General features: G+C 39.3%; 1 protein-coding gene across 2 annotated transcripts in view; it reads right to left on the reverse strand.

The window, feature by feature from the left end:
* Positions 1 to 19,735, reverse strand: part of cntnap5a (contactin associated protein family member 5a) — a 115,280-nt gene that overhangs the window by 12,199 nt on the left and 83,346 nt on the right. For both annotated transcript variants that reach the window (XM_026936716.3, XM_026936707.3), the window contains exons 11-17: positions 11,266 to 11,372; positions 10,575 to 10,694; positions 9,012 to 9,212; positions 3,269 to 3,425; positions 2,998 to 3,125; positions 2,698 to 2,868; positions 1,004 to 1,222 (exon numbers count right to left, since the gene is read on the reverse strand). In XM_026936716.3, coding sequence (XP_026792517.1) covers positions 1,004 to 1,222; positions 2,698 to 2,868; positions 2,998 to 3,125; positions 3,269 to 3,425; positions 9,012 to 9,212; positions 10,575 to 10,694; positions 11,266 to 11,372 — 1,103 coding nt within the window. The remainder of the gene's footprint in view (positions 1 to 1,003; positions 1,223 to 2,697; positions 2,869 to 2,997; positions 3,126 to 3,268; positions 3,426 to 9,011; positions 9,213 to 10,574; positions 10,695 to 11,265; positions 11,373 to 19,735) is intronic.

Genomic DNA, 19,735 nt, shown 5'->3' on the forward strand with positions numbered 1-19,735 from the left:
TTATAAGATTAGAATAAACCAAATATAAGATTATTAACCCTGTTTCAAGCCATTTGTACTCATTTCAAGTTTGAAATAATCTCGTTCAGATAATTGCCAGATAATTTTACTCATTTTAAGCATTTATTTCTAAAAAGAAGTAAAATTATCTGCCAATAGAATAAGAAAACTACAAGCTTGAAATGAGTAATAATATCCAGAAATAGGTTTAATGATCTTATATTTGGTTTATTGTAATTTTATAATAAGGAATCCTAGATAAATTTGTCTATATTCAAGATATGTTCACTTGCTACGATGGCTATTTTTTTTATTTTTTATTTTTTTACATGACCTTCATGACCACCAGATCTGTGAGAGCAGAGAGAATGCAAAACAACACGCAGTAGACGGAAGACTGAGAGCCGCATTGTTTTACTAAACGCCTCACACCAGGCATTTCTGTTATCTTCATAAGAATAATGCCGAGTTAGGTCATCAATAGTGTATTAAGCTTTGCGCATGGCATCCTTCCATCTATCACGATTAAAAATCCAACCCAATATTTCAGAGTGAAGGAAAAACAACAGACGCAGGGATACAAATCAAATCATTCCAAAACATCTCGAACTGTATATGTGAAAAATCCATCTCGAATCTAAACAACTAGCACAGTCTTATCCTTTTGTCCGAAGATCGAAGAGTTAAGACCTGTTTTCTCCTTGATTTAAATCTATCCTGTAACTTAAAATCAAATGTTCTTATATTATTCTAACAAATGTATTCTAACAATATAACAATAATAATAATAATAATAATAATACCTAGCTGCTAAGCTTTAGAAATGGATCATTATATGGAATGTCTTACAAAAGTACATAAAGCCCAAGCCAAAAAAAAAAATTAATAATATGTTACATGAATAATAGTGCTTCACGTTGAACAATAAAAGCATCCAGCTCCTGAAAAATACGCCTCCTCTCTCTGCCTCTCTGGGCCATTTTTAGGTCTCCAGTCGGCTTACCCACGAAGAGCTGGTTGTTGAGTTGCAGGCGTATATGTGTGTGTGCTGGAGGCTCCAGGAAGCGCAGAGGCAGCTGGTCCACCTGCAGCGACGCCTCCTTTACATTCCTCTCAGCTCGGACCCAGTGCCACTGGCGGTCGTTCAGCGGCACCGGAGATTTAACGTTTAGCACAGTCGGCCCGTACCCGGCGTCGAACGAGAAGGTAGCGACTGAAGGAGCTGAGGGAGAAAACGTAGGTTCGTACAGAAGCTCCAACATTTAGAACAAAATCAATGTTTCAGCACTTGGATATGGATGGAGAGTCATCTTTATCTCTATTAGTAGTAACATAAACAGTGTTAAAGAAAATAAACACACAGGAGAAAAAAATACATCCCTGCAGATGGAGCGAGTCTGCACATGAGGTGGGAGTGTGAACAGGAAATGTGACTAAAATCAGTTTGAGTAATTACTACTACGGTACTTTTATATCACCTTGTTAAGTTCAAATAACACCATGGATGTAGCAGAAGTGATCAGGATGTAACTGGATACATTATTTAGATGATATAGAACTAATACTGTATACTAAACATATACAGATACAGATATACGTAGGAGGCGCACTGTTATTTCATTTTATTTAATTATTTGATTTTAAGAAAGCTTTCCCGAAATGGTTAAGACACGGTAGAGGCACGCTCTGTGCCGAAACAAGTCACTCACGTGAGAAGCTCATTCATTCATTGTTAGGAACTACCTGTTCAGAGTCATGGTGGTTTTAATTAGGCTACTAGTTGGTTTATATTTGGGGAAATACAGCCAACTTAACCTTCAAAAGACACCATCGTCTTCATTAGAAAATATTGTGGGTAAAAATAACAGCTGCACGATTCCCGTGTTCATCTGATGGAGCTGTGAATAGTAATGTACCTGAGGTTGAGGAACTGTCAGAGGCAGAATTCATACACCATGCTGACAGTGCTGGCATTTCTACCTCTGTTTTTTTTTTTTTTTTTTTTTTTTCTCCCAATGTTTCCAGGGGCTGACTGGTAGGGTTTATATTTAATTTTTAAAAAAATGTCTTGCCTTCTTTCGGATTTAAACCCAAATACAGTATGGAATAGTAGGTCATGTTGGACAGGATAACTGTTGACGCCCTGCACTGTAAACTACAGAGTCCGTAGACAGACTTTTTAGAGAAAGTTGTCGTTCCAGCTAGGAAATGCCAGCACCAAACACATACTTTCGTTGTCTTTTATTGCATATTGACTGACTTTCTAAAATCCACACCTCGAAGAGAATGTTTTTGTAGATGGATTTGTAGATCTGGGCATGATATCTACCTAAGTGCTGGCAAAACTGATAACACGGCTGTCTAAATTAGAGGACACTCTGAAGTGCATTAGTGGATTTGTAGCGCTGATAAAATAACGCTCCTGTTTATCTTGATATCATTCCACTCTCTATCACTCCGTGTTTACTGTGCGTTTCGGGTTTTCTCTGCTTTATGAAACCCCAATCGCATCCTCGGGCTGATTATCAAGTTGAATCAGGTGTCTTATAGACCGAGAGACACGCTAAACCCCATGCAAACTGATATGTATGCATCTTGAGAAGTATTATACCGTCGAGCCGCTTGATTAAGTGTATTATGCATCGCTGATGAACGTGCAACGAGCGGATTAAAAAGGCAGGCTGATGAGACACTCACAGCTCAGCTCTACTCTGATGAAGTCTCGCGAGCCCACATTTTCAACAAAGACTCCCGAGGGCGAGCCAGTCTTGAAGTAGAAGGAGATGTCGAAGGAGAGCTCCATTTGAGAGGCGGGGAAGAGCAGGTACGATGCCTCGTCGTAAAAAGACGCCGCGTTCCAAAGAGACTCTGACAGAAAGAATAGGGATTCTCAGAAGATTTGCGTCTTTGATTCACAGCTGGATTTAATTAGGTGCGGAAGATTCGATGTCTAATCCACAGGCTTACGTTTTAAAAAGCAGAAAGAAGATCACCTACTGTCACCAGAGCATTGCAGGGGTCCAACACTGAAGACTGCCTCAGATCTCACTCGGTTTGTATCTCCTATTACTACTCCGCTCACTGGTAAGTCGTCCTTATAGGACAGGAGCCCGGTATCGTTTTCCCTGTAAGCAGTGAAGGTAATGGGTTCAACTCTGTTTTATGAGGTCCCAGTTGCCTGTCTAGTTGTTTGTGAAACAACTACACAAGCAAATGTATTGTTACAATAACATTAACACACGCTATCATGCACTGTTTGCTTGGTTACCATGATTCTCGGTCAGCATCGCAATTGCAGAAGAAGTTCATGTCGATGCAGTTCTCCGCCAGACTGCAGGCGCAATGCTGAACACCAGGCAGTAAACCTCCCCAATACGTCCTCCTCTCACCACCACGTTCCAGCCACCAGGACAAGGGAGCACCATCTGTACACACACACATATACACACACACCCACACACATTCACATTCACACATTAACCCTCAAAAGATGGCAATGAACTGTTTGGGATCCAGAAGAATCATCTCCTATTAGTGAGCTGAGCCAAATGATCTGACTCACTCAAGCATTATAACATTTAAACATTTCAGGAGATTATTGTAATTGCAACTGCAATTAGAACAATGTGTAATTCCTTCCCCCTGCTGGTTCTTCTCACTTTATTATTCACATCTGCAGTAGCATTTCATTGACAACATTTCTTGGATCACTCAGCTTTTCCTTTTTGTTGGTGAAGCGCACTTAGCCACTTAGACATGAAGAAGAATAGCTGTGGATTGATTTCCTGTCCCAAGCTCAAGTTTCGATATTTAAGTTCCCTCGCCAAAACAGATTTGTCTTTCTGTTCAACAAACTAAGGAAAGACAGTGATGTTATTTGGAATATTTTCATTTAGGAAACTTGCTCCCCAAACAGCCATCTGACATTTCCTACACTTTTGAATGGTAGTATGAATGGTATGTATAGTCTGTAATACGTTGTTGCTCCTCTTTCAGCTGCTCCCGTTAGGGGTCGCCACAGCAGATCATTGGTCCATGTATTTGATTGGGGACAGTTTTTTCACCAGATGCCTGGGAGATGCTTGGGACCGCCACAGGGAGCGCACTGTTACACGCAACCCCAGCCACTGGGGTCGGTTCCCTTGCCGGGAATCGAACCCAGACCACAGTGCTGAGAGTGCCATGGCCAAACCACTACTCCTGGGACCGAGAATATAGCCTGTAATATATAGTCTCTAAAATGTTATTTTAAGTTTACACCATTTTGTTTGAAACTATTCTACATTTAATGTCCATCATTACTTTCAACTCGGCCATTTGCATTAACTGAACTGAACCATGTGTCGGTTCCTGAGTGGTGCAGCAGAAAAATGCTCACCTTATTGTCCAGAGCTCGCAAGTTCAAATCCCAGCAATGTGTGGCCGAGAGTCTATGAGAGCAAAATTGAGCAAGCTCTCTAGGCCTTAGGGGAGGAACATTACTCTCTCACTCATTTCAATCACAGTGAAACTAACCAATTACAGCGTCTCTGAGCTCTGAGTTCATGTATGCGGAAGAGGGCAGACAGCATTATCCTCCGAGTGTGGTGTGCTGCCCTGCATGAGCAGCAGTTTGAAAAGATGCCTTTGGTTGACCTGACGTGTTCTCTGAGAAACATGTTAGCGTTCACCTTTCCCAGTTAGTAGCTGTCTTATTTTATGATAGGGCAGAGCTGACGGGGAGCTGGGAATGTGAGGGGGTTGGGTTCAGTTGTTGGAATAGAACATGTGTAAGAAAGTTTTTACTGTCAAAATACGCAAAATAAAATAAATAAAATTAGTTTCGCATCCATCCAATGATGAGTCCAATTTTTCCTGATGCCCCACATCTGTCTCAAGTTTATATTTAAACTCAAATTTTAGATTTAAACCTGACCGGAAAGGTTACTGAAAGAGTCGGCTATAGTGACGTGTCACTGGCGAATGAGTCGACTCTTTGAATCAGAACTTTTAGGAGAATGTTGAGAGCTGATTAGCCTTTTTTTTGGGCAGATGTAAGCAATACTGTTGCTCTTGCAGTGCAATTTAATTAAAATGCTTCCACTAAATGCTCTTTACAACATCTGGGCTGTTCATTAGCATGAATCATGAGGCATGTGTTTGACTCTCAGCTGTGTGCATGAGGCAGCATGACGGGGAGGATTATTTTGTCACTCAGAAGCTAGAATAAGCTTTCATGAAACAATTTCAGCCATAGTTAAGGGAATAAGAATAATCACTGGCTGTAATATCACTTTTTCCGGTTAGTACTATAAACGTTGCTCAGTTTAGAGAAACGGCACTGAGCTGTTTGCGAGTCAAAGGAATCGTCTCTTATTGTTAAGCTAATCCAATAATAAAACTAAATGGAGAATAGGTGTTTGTATATCAGCCCTGTAAATATTGTGTGTATATAATATTTAAACTCAATAGGAATGGAGTAGAAATCTGGGAAGAAAAAAATATCTAGGGCTGTGATAGATTAATGATGCAATCTATTTAGAGCATTTAAACATTTCAGGTGATTACTGCAATACAGAAACTACAGTGCTGGCCCTAATTCCTTGCACTAAAGATGTCCTGGAAGACATAAATCTCAGGCCATTCCTATCACCTCCAACATGGAGGGTTTTTGAATTCTTAGCTACTAAAATGAGGTCACCTTTGACTGAGATGCAGATCAAAGTGAGTCGGTTCTGGCTCTTGAGCCACGTCTCCTCCTGAACGACTGCCTGTGCCTGTTCTAAAACACTCATCCACAGCCTGGTTTTTTTCAAATCTCTGTACAATGTTCTGCTCTCTTCGCATGATTGCTTGAGAAGACTTTTAACGTTTCTTTAAACTTCTAAACGACTGAATTATGCATTTGACACACAAGCTACGCAACTCTGGATGAATGATGAATCCTTTACAACCAAAAGTTACACTCAGATACAGTTATCTCTCTCTTTTTTTTTAAATTTCATAACTCTAAACCATATTTTATTGAAGACAAAAGGATCCAGATTGAGTTAGTCTGTAGAGAACACAATGACAGGTTTAGCGTTCACAATACGCCTTAAACATGATAAGCTCTTAATTTCTTTGAGGATAAACTTTGCACGCTGAAGACGTGCAGTAACCGGGCAACAGTGACTGATGTCTATAATAACGGGACACTTTTAAGGCTCCATATCCAAATGTATGTAATAAAGTGCAGTAATCGTGACATGCTCCAATAAATCTTTGGCTTAGGCTTCATTAGTGTCAAGTGGAATTTCATCAGGGCTGTAATTATTGGGTGTCTGGGATAAAAGCCAGATTAGAAATCAAAGAAAGATGCAGCTCTATGAATATTCTGTAACGAAGGAGCTCCAAGATGTTTGCGCTTTGTTTCAGACGGAATTCCAAATGAGCACGGATGAACAGTTTTATTCGTTTGGACATTTCTGCTCGGGCAAACAAATGTAGTTAACTTCACCCATAGGAAAAAAAAAAATCTAAAAAGCGATTTTCTGTAGTTTTTCGCAGAGAGCAAAGAGATCAGATGGAAATAAAAGGCAGACGTCTGCTTAATTCTCCTGTCTCTCCTCCAGCAATCTCATTTACATCTGCATACATATACTATATACACACACTGTTGTCAGATCTGCCGAGTTCATTTTAATAAGTTTGCAACAAGCATACTGATGTATATTTGCGAGAGATGTACAGTTTACTTCTGATATACTATCACGTCTAAGTATATTGTCATTTTGATGCACTGATACGTGGAGAAAAGTACACTACTATGCTTTTTATGTGCTAGTATTTGTAAGTATTTTTGAAAAGAAGTACGCTAGGTTCCAAGTATTCCATATTCAATCTATTATTTTTGTTGTAGATGATGTAATACAGGTATAAAAAGTGTTTAATAGGGGTGTAAGTTAGCTAGTTCGAAACATTACTACAGTAGAGTTAGTGACATCATCAGCAGACACGGCAAACAATAATTTTCGGGAATATAACTTTTAGGTTAAAATACAAAAGCTTGTCAGATGGTGAGCCAGTTTTACCAGAAGCACCTTTAATGGGAATTTACAAATCAATGTGAGGAATTCCTAAGGAATTTTAGGAGTAATATTTGCAATCAATCAATCAATAAATAAATAAATGAATGAATTTGAAACCTATAAATATAAAACAAAGAAATTTTAATCTGGGCATTTCTAAATTGGACTGCGATTGCTATTAAACGTTTTGGTATGTTGATGCTTAGTGAGGAAATAAAAAGATATTTTATAAAAATAACATACCATAAAACAGCATAAGCCACGGGTAAAACAAATGCATGGATAAAAGCTACCCTTAAGGTATGAAATTCCAGAAATTCCAGAAATCCAATCTTCAATGATCTCAGCAGGTCACCACTGCAAAACTGTGAAAATATCTTGCATATAGTCAAATTTATCTAGTATTTCCTAGTCTAAGATTACAATCAACTCATTCTTTCTATCGCTAGAAACAAGCAAAAAAGAATAAGACTTGCCAAAAGAATAAGAACATTTAAAGCTCTGAGTAACAGCATCTAAAAACAAGCTGAAAAATCTCCCAATATTCAAGATAAAGAGCAGGATGTCTTTTATACATAGAGGCACTTTCATTTTTATCAGAAAATAAGGGATTGTCTGAAGGTGTGTGTGTGTGTGTGTGTGTGTGTGTGAGAGAGAGAGAGAGATGACATGGCTCTTTTCATCCACTCCTGCAGCCATTAACTTATTCTACTCATTAGGTGTATGATCATTTGTTATACACATATCCATCACGTCGCAGAAACAGGAAGTAAGTTACATCTGTACTGATATAAATTAAGTTAGCTACAGAACACAAGAACAAAATGAACAGATATTCTCTAGAGATCAGTGTGTAGTGCAAGTTCTGTACCTCGAAGACTTTATAAAAAAAAATAAAAAAATCACCATCATACAACATGGGCAGAGATTGTGTAAGAGAGTGATAAATGGAGAGAGAGAATGAGGGATGGTTTATGTGGTGTTACAGAACAATGTGACTAATTATGTTTTCTTTCAAGCTCACTGAACCAGAAGACAACAAAAAGAGAACATTCGCTTTAATGGCAGCAGAATAACAATCTTATTATCTGCCGTGACACTATACCTGCCTCGGAGGAACTAAGCCACGTTTTTTTTTCCTTTTTCTCAATAAATCACAACCGTATGCATATTTCTCCCATGATGCATTATGTTTTTCAACAGGCGTGTTTTAGTCCTGGGGGAAGTGCATGCAAACTTTGTTTAAAGGACAAGACGGATGAAAGGCTGAGGAGAAATAACCGTCAGCTAGTCACAATTCTACAGGGTTTGATTAGCATATATCATCATCGTTTTCCTCCGTTGCCTCGGTTGCAGTCCTACTTTTCAAGCTCTAGCAATATCCCTGGTCCATTTTCTAAAAACACTACCAGTCATTAGCTAGTGAGAATTAGCTGATTTGGACCAGTGGATTTTATTTGCTACTATTTTCCATTTAGTACCAGCAATATTAGCATTTTATATTGAAGTATTTGCTCAATAATAACAAAAAAAAAAGTGTAATTCACCTCTCCTCCGGTCCTGGGGACTCACAGAAGTGCACACTCTATGCTTTAGTAACGACTAATCGGGGGTTTTATGATTAGCTGACCAACCGAGGTGTATTTCCCCAAAGCTTCATAAACACAAAGATCGACGTAAAACGGTTGAGCGAGTACCACTTTCGACACACTCTCTAAGACTTAAGATGATCCGTACGCTATGGTGCTTCTGGGAAATTATTCCTTCATGGCGATTTTCTGCTTGGCGAAAGCAAATAGTCTAGTCCTTCGTGACTAACAGTAATGAAACCCTGAATTAAAATGTGTGAAAAGGGATAGAGAGTTAAGACCAAGGTTACACAGGGAAGCTGGATTCACTGGTTAACTGGTTCATTAGTCTGAACCGTAGCCAGTCTATGCTGAGCAAGCAAACTCAACTCACCCCATGTGTTGAAGAGTCGAGATCGCCTGCACTGATAGGTCAGGGTCTGTTGGCAGTATTCCGACTGCGACACGAGGGCTCGGAGTTGATCCGGCGAGGCACCGTAGTCAAAGTGCGCTTTGTGGGGTTTCTCTGGTGTCGATCCCTGGACTCGGACTGGATCACTGCTGTTGTGATGGACCACGGTCCATACTTTGTCCTCTGGAAAATGAAGACAAGGCAAGTCAATTTTCATTGTCATCCCATCCGCATACACGTGTAGCCTCGGATGAAATATTGATCATTCTAGGACCACAGGGCAATAAACAAGATGCTACTCAGGGCTCAGAGAGGAAATAACACAACAGTGTATGACAAGATCAGTGTGCATGTGCACCACTGCAGTTCCAGATTAACGGAGTGAAAGTTCGGGAATGATGGTGCAGCACAATTCAGTAAACACGCTACACAGCACAATAAGGTATTGTTCCACAAACACAACATCCTCTGTCCTTCCATAAACGTTAAAAAAAAAAAAAAACTATCTCCTTACAGAAAGTGTCATTACATCAATGATTACGTTTTTCTTAATAAATGGAATAAAAATAAATAAATTATTGATAAATTATGTGACCGTTAATCATAAGTAGCAGGGTTTGTGTGTGTGTGTGTGTGTGTTTGTGTGTATAAAAAGTATATCTAGTCAGGTGCAAAAGTATGCACACCCTTATGTTTAATCCAGGAGATTTAGTGTGCTTGGTTTATCAAATGTTCCTTCATTATAGTGCAAAAATAATAATAAAAAAGATTTCAGTTATAAAAATTTGCATCTCTAAACATAATATTAATAATCTCTAATAACTTGTATGCCTACCATTTGCCTTCACTACAGCCTCCAATCTCTTTTCCTATCAATCGGAACAGATTCTCCAGGTCTGGAGACCAAAACTGGAGGAAAAAACTCCATGCTTTTGGTTATTTTCAAATTTTATTCAGAAATTTAACACAACATTTTGTGTTACTGTGTTACTATTACTGTGTTGTGTTACTATTGCTGTTGTTGAAGTATTTCTTTTGTAATATCTTGGATTTTGGGGTAGATATATTGTAATATCAGGGTCTGCTTTTTTTTTTTTTTTTAAATCATCCAGAAAGTATGAGGGGGGTGCAAACTTTTGCACTGAAGTGTAAATGTAAGTTTAGAAAAATAAAAACAATATTTAAAATCATGTGAAATACTTGTCTATACATGAATATGTTTTTAGTGTAGCTCCAAGGTCAGTAAAAAAAAAAAAAAAAGCACACAAGAACATTCTGGAATATAATAAAAGAAAGCAAAATAAGTATTATACAACCATATAAGATTTTCAAATGATAAATCCACTTTTTATGCTGTAGTAAAAGAGGATTAAATCTCTCACTGGTGCAAGATAATCTCTAATCAAAGTCAAGCAGCATCATGGAATAAAGATTCTCAGTATCACATATTACATATTAAAAGGAAATCGGATGAATTGCATAAATCATAATGTACTATGATCCAATAGGCTTTTTCAAACATTTAACACGGTGGTAAAATCTCACCTGTCATATTGCAGTAGACCTGAATTGGACCCAGAGGGCCGCTCCCATCAGGATCAACAGAGAAGTAGCCTGAGGTGCTTCCTGCAAGCCTGTAGGCCTCGCATGAGGCTTCATAGATAGCTGAGGAAAAAGACCAAAAAGGGAAAAACGTGGTTTTGAAAATTCAACAAAGCACCTAAGACATTTCAGGTTGAGAACAAAGTCGTCGGTGGAATCTTATATTCACATCAGATCATTTTGTCACTGACAACACAAGAAGGTCAGAGACGTCTGCGTAAGTCTACACTGCTTTCTGGCTTTCTGGCTGGAAACGTACACAGGAGGTGATCCATACACCCGGTAGCTCAGCAATGCCTCGTCAGTAATTAAACCAGGATGACCTTCAAGTGCCTTTTTACACTATTAGGTTTCATGACATCAGCCTGAGAATTTCTTCTAATAGACAGGTTGCCATGGCCATGAATTAAGTGCAAATAGGGAACAAAACATAGCAAATAGCAGGGAGCGTCTGCAGCAGAGACCTGTTATCTCAGATAAATTGGTACAATTGTGTAGTGCAAAGCTGCCTTTGTAGAGGCTTGTATTACTGGTTCCTTGGAATGACATGGTTTACATGTTTACCAAACTCATTTAGATTGAAAGTGCTCAACAAATTGGCTTTTGCAATTGCAGAGGTACTCGAGGTACCTACAGTTATGGCACGTTGCACCACTGTATCCCGTGCCTGCGCAGTCACAGTAGAAAGAGGACCACGTCTGAGAGCAGCGGCCGCCGTTTTCACAGAAATTAGGGAGACATCTGAAAGGAAGAAAAATAGCAAGAAAAGCACATCAGACAAACAATTTGGCAAATAAAAGGCTAAGGAAAATATGCAACGGTAATGAAGTTATGATGGCTCATCATACGGACCACATTAAATCTAAACTGGGCAGTATTTACCTGCGAAACTCAATCTACGTTTCAATAAAATATTGCGGGGAAGAAAACAGCGCCTGTGTTTGCCTGAGCATTACTGCCTCAGAATTCAAAAAGCCAATTTAGTGATACTGAAGGATGGAAGCGTTCAATTAACTCGACTTCTCCTTGATTTTTTTTTTCATCACAGCCGGCCTTACTCTGAAGCTCGGAGACAGAGAATGGCAAGCCGTCTCTTAAATAAAAAAAAAAAAATGAAGGATATTGCTGATATTGTGGATATTTCAACAAAAGAAGCTTAAACAAATCCACGTTCATTGAGCGAAAATTAACAACTTAAGTCAAAACAAAGACATACTGGCTAAAAGCATAGAACTGACAGTAATTAAAATTCCTTTCCTTATTTGAAGGACTTGTTTATGGCCACAGTCTCACACTGAGACAGGTTCTGAGCCTTCGTGTATTGAGAAGGTAGTTCATATAAACTGTTAAAACCGTAGACTATGAATTCATAACTCAAGCTTTCTTAGTAAAAGAATCTGTCTGTCAAATCGCTGTTAAAATGATGAGTTTCTTTCACTTCAATTTACTTAATCAGATATAGGAATTAAAATAAGCAATCAGGATCTGACCTCCCAATCATCTGACATGTATTGATTTGCATTCTGAAAGCCTGTAGATGAGATTTAATGCGTTTGACCTGCTGACATTTCAGTGGAGATTGTACGAAATTTTGAATATGAAAATAAATCTTCTCATATGCTAGGAAAAAAAAAAAAGGCTAGCGCTTAGATGTATGAGCTTCCCCAAGACATTTTGATTAATAGCTCGTTCATCGCTGGCTGCTTAAATTTCACAATTACCAGCCTTTTAGTGCTGCATATATTATTTCGCGAAGCACAGCTCTCTGCCATCGACTCCCGTGAGGGCGCTGCTTTATGAGGCCTCGCTGTACAATGCGACACGTTCCTGAAGCCATTAGCTGCTATAGCGGGAGTCAAGTATGTGCCAGATAATGTTTCAGGTGATGGTTTAATTACTGCTGTGTTATTTCTAGTCAGGCTCAGGAAAGAAGGTCTTTGGTGGGCTATAAAATTATTCAGTAGTTGCACATCAGTGATAACATGGTCAGTGAACCTTTAGAGGTCCGGCCGATGGGCGGAGATGATAGTCTCTACACAAAGTTGACGGTCTGCCATTTTGTTCACAGAATAAAATGCTTAAATTTTTAATACTAAAAAATGCTTACAGAGATTGACATCAATTTAGGTCTTATGAGGAGGCTTTAACAGCCTGCTGAAAAGACTAAAGTGAAAAATAAACATATAAGAAAGGACAAATCAAGGCATCCCATACAGAGTTTACACTGAAAAGCTGGACTTTAATAATAAAAAGTAAATCATGTGCAAGCAGGGATGTAAGGGATGTATTGTGGGGTTCGCATTTGTAATTCATTTACTCATTCATCTTCAGTAAGCACTTTATCCTGGTTGGGGTCTTGAGGGATTCTGGGAACACTGTGCTCCACATGGGAATACACCCTGGAAGCAATGCCAGTCCATTGCAGGGCAACCATGCACACACATTCACAAAATCACTCACACCTGGCAGCAATACAGTGTAGCCATTCCATCTACTTCCAAGTTTTTTGGGAAACGGGAGGAAAAAAAAAAAAAAACCCAAAGGAATCCTACACAGACATGGAGTGAACGAATGAATGAAATGTCTGCATAGATAATTGATATTGTACAGTATTTTAAAATACGTAAAGCAATCAACTTAACTACGATGACAAGTTAGGTATGTGGATCTCGTGGCCAATCAAAGCACTAGCCATTTTTTTCGGGATGAAATCCAACATGGTGTCATAGACAGCCTCGCTCTGAGGAAAGTAGACCTGGGAGAACGAACCTAATAGAAATAACTTTATCTTCAGAAAATCACAGACAATCCACTTGGAGGAATTAAGTTACATTTAGCACATTTAGCACATTCAGGTAATGCGTAACCTTGAAGAAATTCAGAAATCTCGTCTGTCTTGGAGCTGATTAGAAATTTGAGCAATTTGGTCATATGATCCACCTTTTTACAAGTACATGTGAAAAAAAAGGATTTCTGGGCATACTTTCCATTATTAACAGCATTTTTTAAAGTGCACTATAAATACATTCGATCCAGCAATCCGCCGTTTCACAGAGATGCGTCAAATCCAATTGTGAAGTGTACCTTCCATTATTTTCAGGATGGCTAAAAGCAGTAGCGCCAGCAACACGAAACCCACTTTAGAAACAGGAGGTAGGGTACCACCTGAAGCAGATGATGAACAATGGATAAAGTACATTAGTAAGTGTTTCGCTAGAAATTTTTTTGGCTAAAACATGCTGCCAGTAGAATCAGACTGTATTACACCATCAGATATGGGACTAAAAAGCCAGTGAGCCAAATGAGCAGACGGCTGAGGAGGAACGTTAAGAGCGAGCTGAGCAAATGTCTTCCAGAGTAGCAGACGCAGCTCCTAGGTATAGTGCCAAAAAAGGAACCGAGCCTCCACTACAGGCCATGCTGGCCCCATTATAACACGAGGCCAATGGATTTTATGCCAACATACAAGTGGGTCAACAAAACATTGACTTCTTATTGGACACTAGAGCTGAATTAACATGTGTTTCACCTGAAATTGACTGAACATCGTCAATTGGTAATGAGTGTGCAGGCACAGATAATTACAATCGTGCTTTGGTAGAAGTGTTTGTTTGCATTTAGTGATCCTGCGTGGGCTTGAACTGATACTGTACACTGACAGTTTGTGGGTATAAGTAACTGCAGCAACGCCCAAAAAAGAATGGAAATAAAAAAGAATGGTGGTGGGAAATCCTCATGGCAATGAGATGCAGGTTCAGAGAAGGACACACAACTGTTGCTTTAGGCTCCCTTATTTCCTGCCCATGTTCTTACCTAATTTAATTAGGTAATTATGTTACTTCCTCTCTATAACTGCCTGTAATGTCTCATAATGGGCATGAGGATGAGTAAGCTTTGCTATTTCAGGATTAATCATGTGGTTTCCCCGTGGTACACTGAGTACACTGAATGTAAGGGAGGACTACAGGAAACTGTAGCAAGACATTCTGCATTTTCTTCAGGGTGGTAACATGGCATCACACCACCCCAGGGGTTGATTATTTTCCTCTGAGAGTACTCCATCATATTTTATTCTGTTTATTATAATTTATATAATCGCACTTTGTAGGTAAAATTTGGTTAGCTCAAAATAATAAGGTCTTTTTAATAACAAGACCTCAGATGTAACATTAACATTAATGTAAGAGTAAATTTCTAGCATATGCTCTAGGATGTAAAGATTTACCATAGATTTTTGGATATGGGGTACAATTATGTGCCGGTTAATAGAGGCAATTTTAGTTAAAACTAAAAGTAAAAACAACGGTTTAAGTAGTAACACTTTAATTATTTTGTAAAGGGGCAAAAAAGGAAACACTGGCTACATCCCAAACTAGTGGCGTATTGTTTGCTATACTATTTGTGTATGTGATGTAGGATGATACATCCAGGTCTGTATTGAGTGCGCTCGTGGTAAAACTAACACAAAAAAAAATGAGTGGAAAGATTCAGGAGAAACAAGCCATTTCTGCTACAGATTGCATCAAACAAATGAAATTTCTTCCTAATCTCTAGCACTCGATGATATTGGGAAAGCCTGCCCAGGAAAGCAATAGGTCATGTGCTTCCCAATGCACTGATGGCTACTTGGGTTATCCCTTGTTTACACTGAGCTCATCCTTCGAGTTCCTGCCAAGCGGATTCTGGGAATACATCAAAGTTGCACAGACATGCAGCGCTGCTCAGGGACAACAAATCACACCGTGGTCACAAAACGTCTTGCTCAGTAAAAGAACCATTTCAAATAAACTCGACAGTCTGACTTCCAGTAACGTCTACGCTACTCGAAATCACTTGGAAAAAAAAAAAAAAACAGGGCACAGCACAGCAGGATTTGGCTATTTTGGCACTTAGGCAGATGATACACAGGCTAAGCCTGCTCACAAAGAGAGCACCAGAGGAGAAACGGCCCTGTCTAACAGTTTCCAGCACTTCTGCCTTCTGGCAAGCTCTCAAGTTGGCACCGAACGCTCTGAGACCATCACCCAGTGCACCGTGACAGCTGGTCATGAATGATTTAGAAGCGCCGTTGATGGAGGGGTCTCATCATGTTCACACAAGTTCACTATTAATAAAAACCACTCTCCATGGACGAGCCGGCAGGGCATGTCTCTGCCTCGAAATATCAATGCATCAGGGAAGGCGGCAGGAGATTTCTCGGGGAATATGGTAATCCGATTTAGCTGCCGTCTTGCGGAGATTTGGATGTCAAATGAGGGTAGTGAAGGACAATGACTCATGCCCTTCTTCCTAAGGATAGTTAGCGAGGATAATAAGCGTGGCTTCCATAACAATTTACATAACATAAGAGATTCTGCCATGTAACAGATGGTGAAACTAACTGTACGCTTTGTTTTGTTGTTCCGGCAGTATACAGTTTGTATGTTAATTTATGACTAGCAAGCAAACTTCTTTAAAATTTACTGCATATTTGATTATGATAACCATCTGTTCAAACCATTTTCTGGTATGGATTGTGTAAAATATCATGTAGCTCTTAGTTTCATTGCTATCATTATGAACACATCACGTCTATTCCCATGAGCTAGAGCTGAGTTAACACAAACATTCAGGACATAATATTGTATAAATCGATACAGACATGGCAAATCAACCATAAATTGTTAATACTGATATACAACAGTTAGTTATGGGCCACTAATTTGATTGGTCACGCGGCATTCCAAGAGTGCTCATATTTATTATAACCGCACCGGGAGTGTATCACTCCGCTCGTCTGTGTTCATCACATAAAATTCCACTTCTAGCAACAGTTACTACAGTAGAGTTAGCGACATCATCAGCGGACATGACAAACTAGACGTTTTTTATGAAAATAACTTCTGAGTTAAAACATGAAAGCTCGTCAGATGATGTCAATTTTATCGGATGCACCTTTAACGGGAATGTACAAATCAGTGTTAGCACATCGACTAGATATCAGTGAGTGTGGCTTCTTCGGGATCTATTTCCATTTTCCGGAGCACAAATTAACAAATTATTTAGCCATATTGTGTCCAAAAGGTCCCTCGATATTAATTTTTTTCTTTCTGCGTTTGTTTGGCTTGCATTTACAGTTAGGACCGGAAGTATTTGGACAAAATGAGTTTTTGTGATTTTGCCTTTATACACCACCACAATGGATTTGAAATAAAACAATCAAGATGTGATCGAAGTGTAGACTTTCAGCTTTATTTTAAGAGGTTCCACAAAAATATGGCATTTACCATTTCGGGAATTACAGCCATTTTAAGCAAAGTACTTCCATTTTCAGGGGCTCAAAGGTATTTGGACAATTGACTGACGAAGTTAATTGACCAGGTGCAGTCCATTCCCTTGTTACTTCAAGACAAATGAAGCAGATAAAAGGTCTGGAGTTGATATCAGGTATTGAGTTGGCATTTGGCAGCTGTTCGACTGGAGCTACCAATATGAAGTCCAAGGAGATCTCAATGCAAGTGAAGGAGCCCATCATTAGGCTGAAAAAACAACATAAATCTATGAGAGATAGCAAAAACCTACACTTCGATCACATCTTGATTGTTTTATTTCAAATCCATTGTGGTGGTGTATAAAGGCAAAATCACAAAAACTCTGTCATTGTCCAAATACTTCTGGACCTTACTGTATATGGAAAATAGTATACTTTGGCAATCTCAAACAAGCAAGAGTGTGGTTATACTGAATATCATAGCTGTATGAAATTGCTTCAGTACAATGCAAACTCATTTTTGGCCAACGTTCCGACTGTATTTCCAAAAGCTCAGAAAAAAAAGTTAATTAAAAGTTTAAAAAAAAAAGTAATTCATGCTCTCGCTCATTTGTTTCCTTTATCCAGGACCTGTAGACTGCTGTCATACACACTGCCATGCAGCAGCAGGTTGATTGAGGCCCCCTGACTCCAGCAACCGGTAATGAGACACACCAGAGGACGTAGCACTGAGCTCGTTAGCAGAGCCACTAACCTGAGTGGCAAAACAAAATGAACGTCTTCCTGTTTATAAATAGGCCTCTAATAGTCAGGCCGGCTCTGCTGGAGTCCTGAGCAACAAACGAGTTCTCTGTTCTGTACTGTGTACCAAGAACAAAATGATGTTTCTCTTGAAAGGACAAACATGGAACAATAGCAATAAGGCACAACCTGTTTTCCAGCAACAGAAAGTGTCCACAAACTGCATCTCCACTGCCTCCAGATGTTGTCAACTGCTTATAACTTCAGACACAGAATAACATCTAGTGGAGCCTATTTCGCTATGATATTTGCTCCACATTTTCATGTGTTGTTATCCATGTTTTAGGGAAGTATTTCTTTAACAAGATTTTTTTAAAAAAATCTTTGCTGTCTCAGATATTTCATAGAGCTGATTGTGCTGCAACCATGTGAACAAGTTTCTAAATGTGGAGGAATGACAATGACAATATGATGGACACTATATGAAGTTTGAATGTACTGTAGGTACCAGTCCAGTCATCTGCAGGCTAAACTGTATTCTGACACAGAACAAATGTAAGGTCCTACATGATACTATAGAGCTGTTCCTAATCATTTATTAACAACATTTGCTAGGAAACTTCGTATTAAAGCAATAATACATTAGAGTGCATGCATTACAATGATTTTATCACAGGAAATGGTGAGCTTAGACATGACGTGACACGAATATGCAACTAAAATTCACAATAAACAATTGCAATGTACTCTGTTAACAGTAAGGTTTGGTTGCTAAGCAACATCAGTCTAACAGTTTTACTGATGTTATCAGTAAAATCATGGTACGTTAATACAGACTTCAATTATTGCGATGCAGTCAAAGGTGGGTATATATCCAGGATTTTACAATGGCTTTGATCGCTGCTCATGCAATTGGAACTGAAGCTATCCGTTTAATAATGACTCTTTTGGAAATATAAAATAAAACACATTGATCCATCAGTTTGGAAAACTACTGTACAGCACAGCTAGAACATTCTTACCCTGTTTGGTAGTCTTCTTAAACCCAAAATATTAACTATGATATTAAAGACCTATTATTTGGTGACTTGAACATTCAAGATTCAAGATTTTATTTGTTGCATACACAATTATATACTGTATATAACTTGCAGTGAAATGGAAACCTGGCCTACTCCTCCTTAGACTGTACATTAAATACTAAATTAAAATTAAAAATGAATAAAAAAAATAAAACAAGAAATATGGAATATATGTACAGGAATGTGCAAAAGGGATGTACAAAATATGCAGGGAATGTCCAAAAAATGGATGTACAAAATATGTAGTATGTTACGTGTAGTAACGCGGAGTGTCAGTGGAGTGCAAGTGACTGTAGAGTCCTTGTGGAGTGCTAAGGGGTCTGTATGGTGGACATGCTCGTGTTGAGGAGTCTGATGGCCTGAGGGAAGAGGCTCCTCCTGAGCCTCTCAGTTTTAGCCATCAGAATACGGAAGCGCCTGCTTGATTGCAGCAGGCTAAACAGACATTTACCAGGGTGGGTGGAGTCCCCTGATGATTTTAGCAGCTCTTGTAGTGCATCACCTGGGGTAGATGTTGTGCAGAGAGGGGAGACCAGACCCGGAGATTGGCTCAGCTAAGCGCACAACTCTCTGCAGGGCTTTGAGGTCCTGAGTTGAGCAGTTACTGTACCACGCTGAGATGCACTGAGTTAGTAAACTTTCTATGGCCCCAGTATAGAAAGTTTTCAGGATCGCCAGGAAGACCCTGAACTTCCTCAGCAGTCTCAGATGATAAAACCATTGTCTGGCTTTGTTCACCTGAGCTTGAATGTGATGAGTCCAGGTCAGGTCCTCAGAGATGTGTACTCCAAGGTACCTGAAGCTACTCACTCTCTCCACAGGGGTCCCGCCGATCTGGAGTGGGGTGTAGTTCCGCTGTTGCCTCTTCCTGAAGTCCACAACCAGCTCCTTGGTTTTACTGATGTTCAGAGAGAGACTGTTAGCCTGGCACCAAGCTATGAGTTTCTCCACCTCATCAAGGTAGGCTGCCTCATCGCTGTTGGAGGCCCATAACCACAGCGTCGTCAGCAAACTTATAGATGATAGAAGTG

This window comes from Pangasianodon hypophthalmus, chromosome 5 (assembly GCF_027358585.1).
Source record: "Pangasianodon hypophthalmus isolate fPanHyp1 chromosome 5, fPanHyp1.pri, whole genome shotgun sequence".
Taxonomy (NCBI): Eukaryota; Metazoa; Chordata; class Actinopteri; order Siluriformes; family Pangasiidae; genus Pangasianodon; species Pangasianodon hypophthalmus.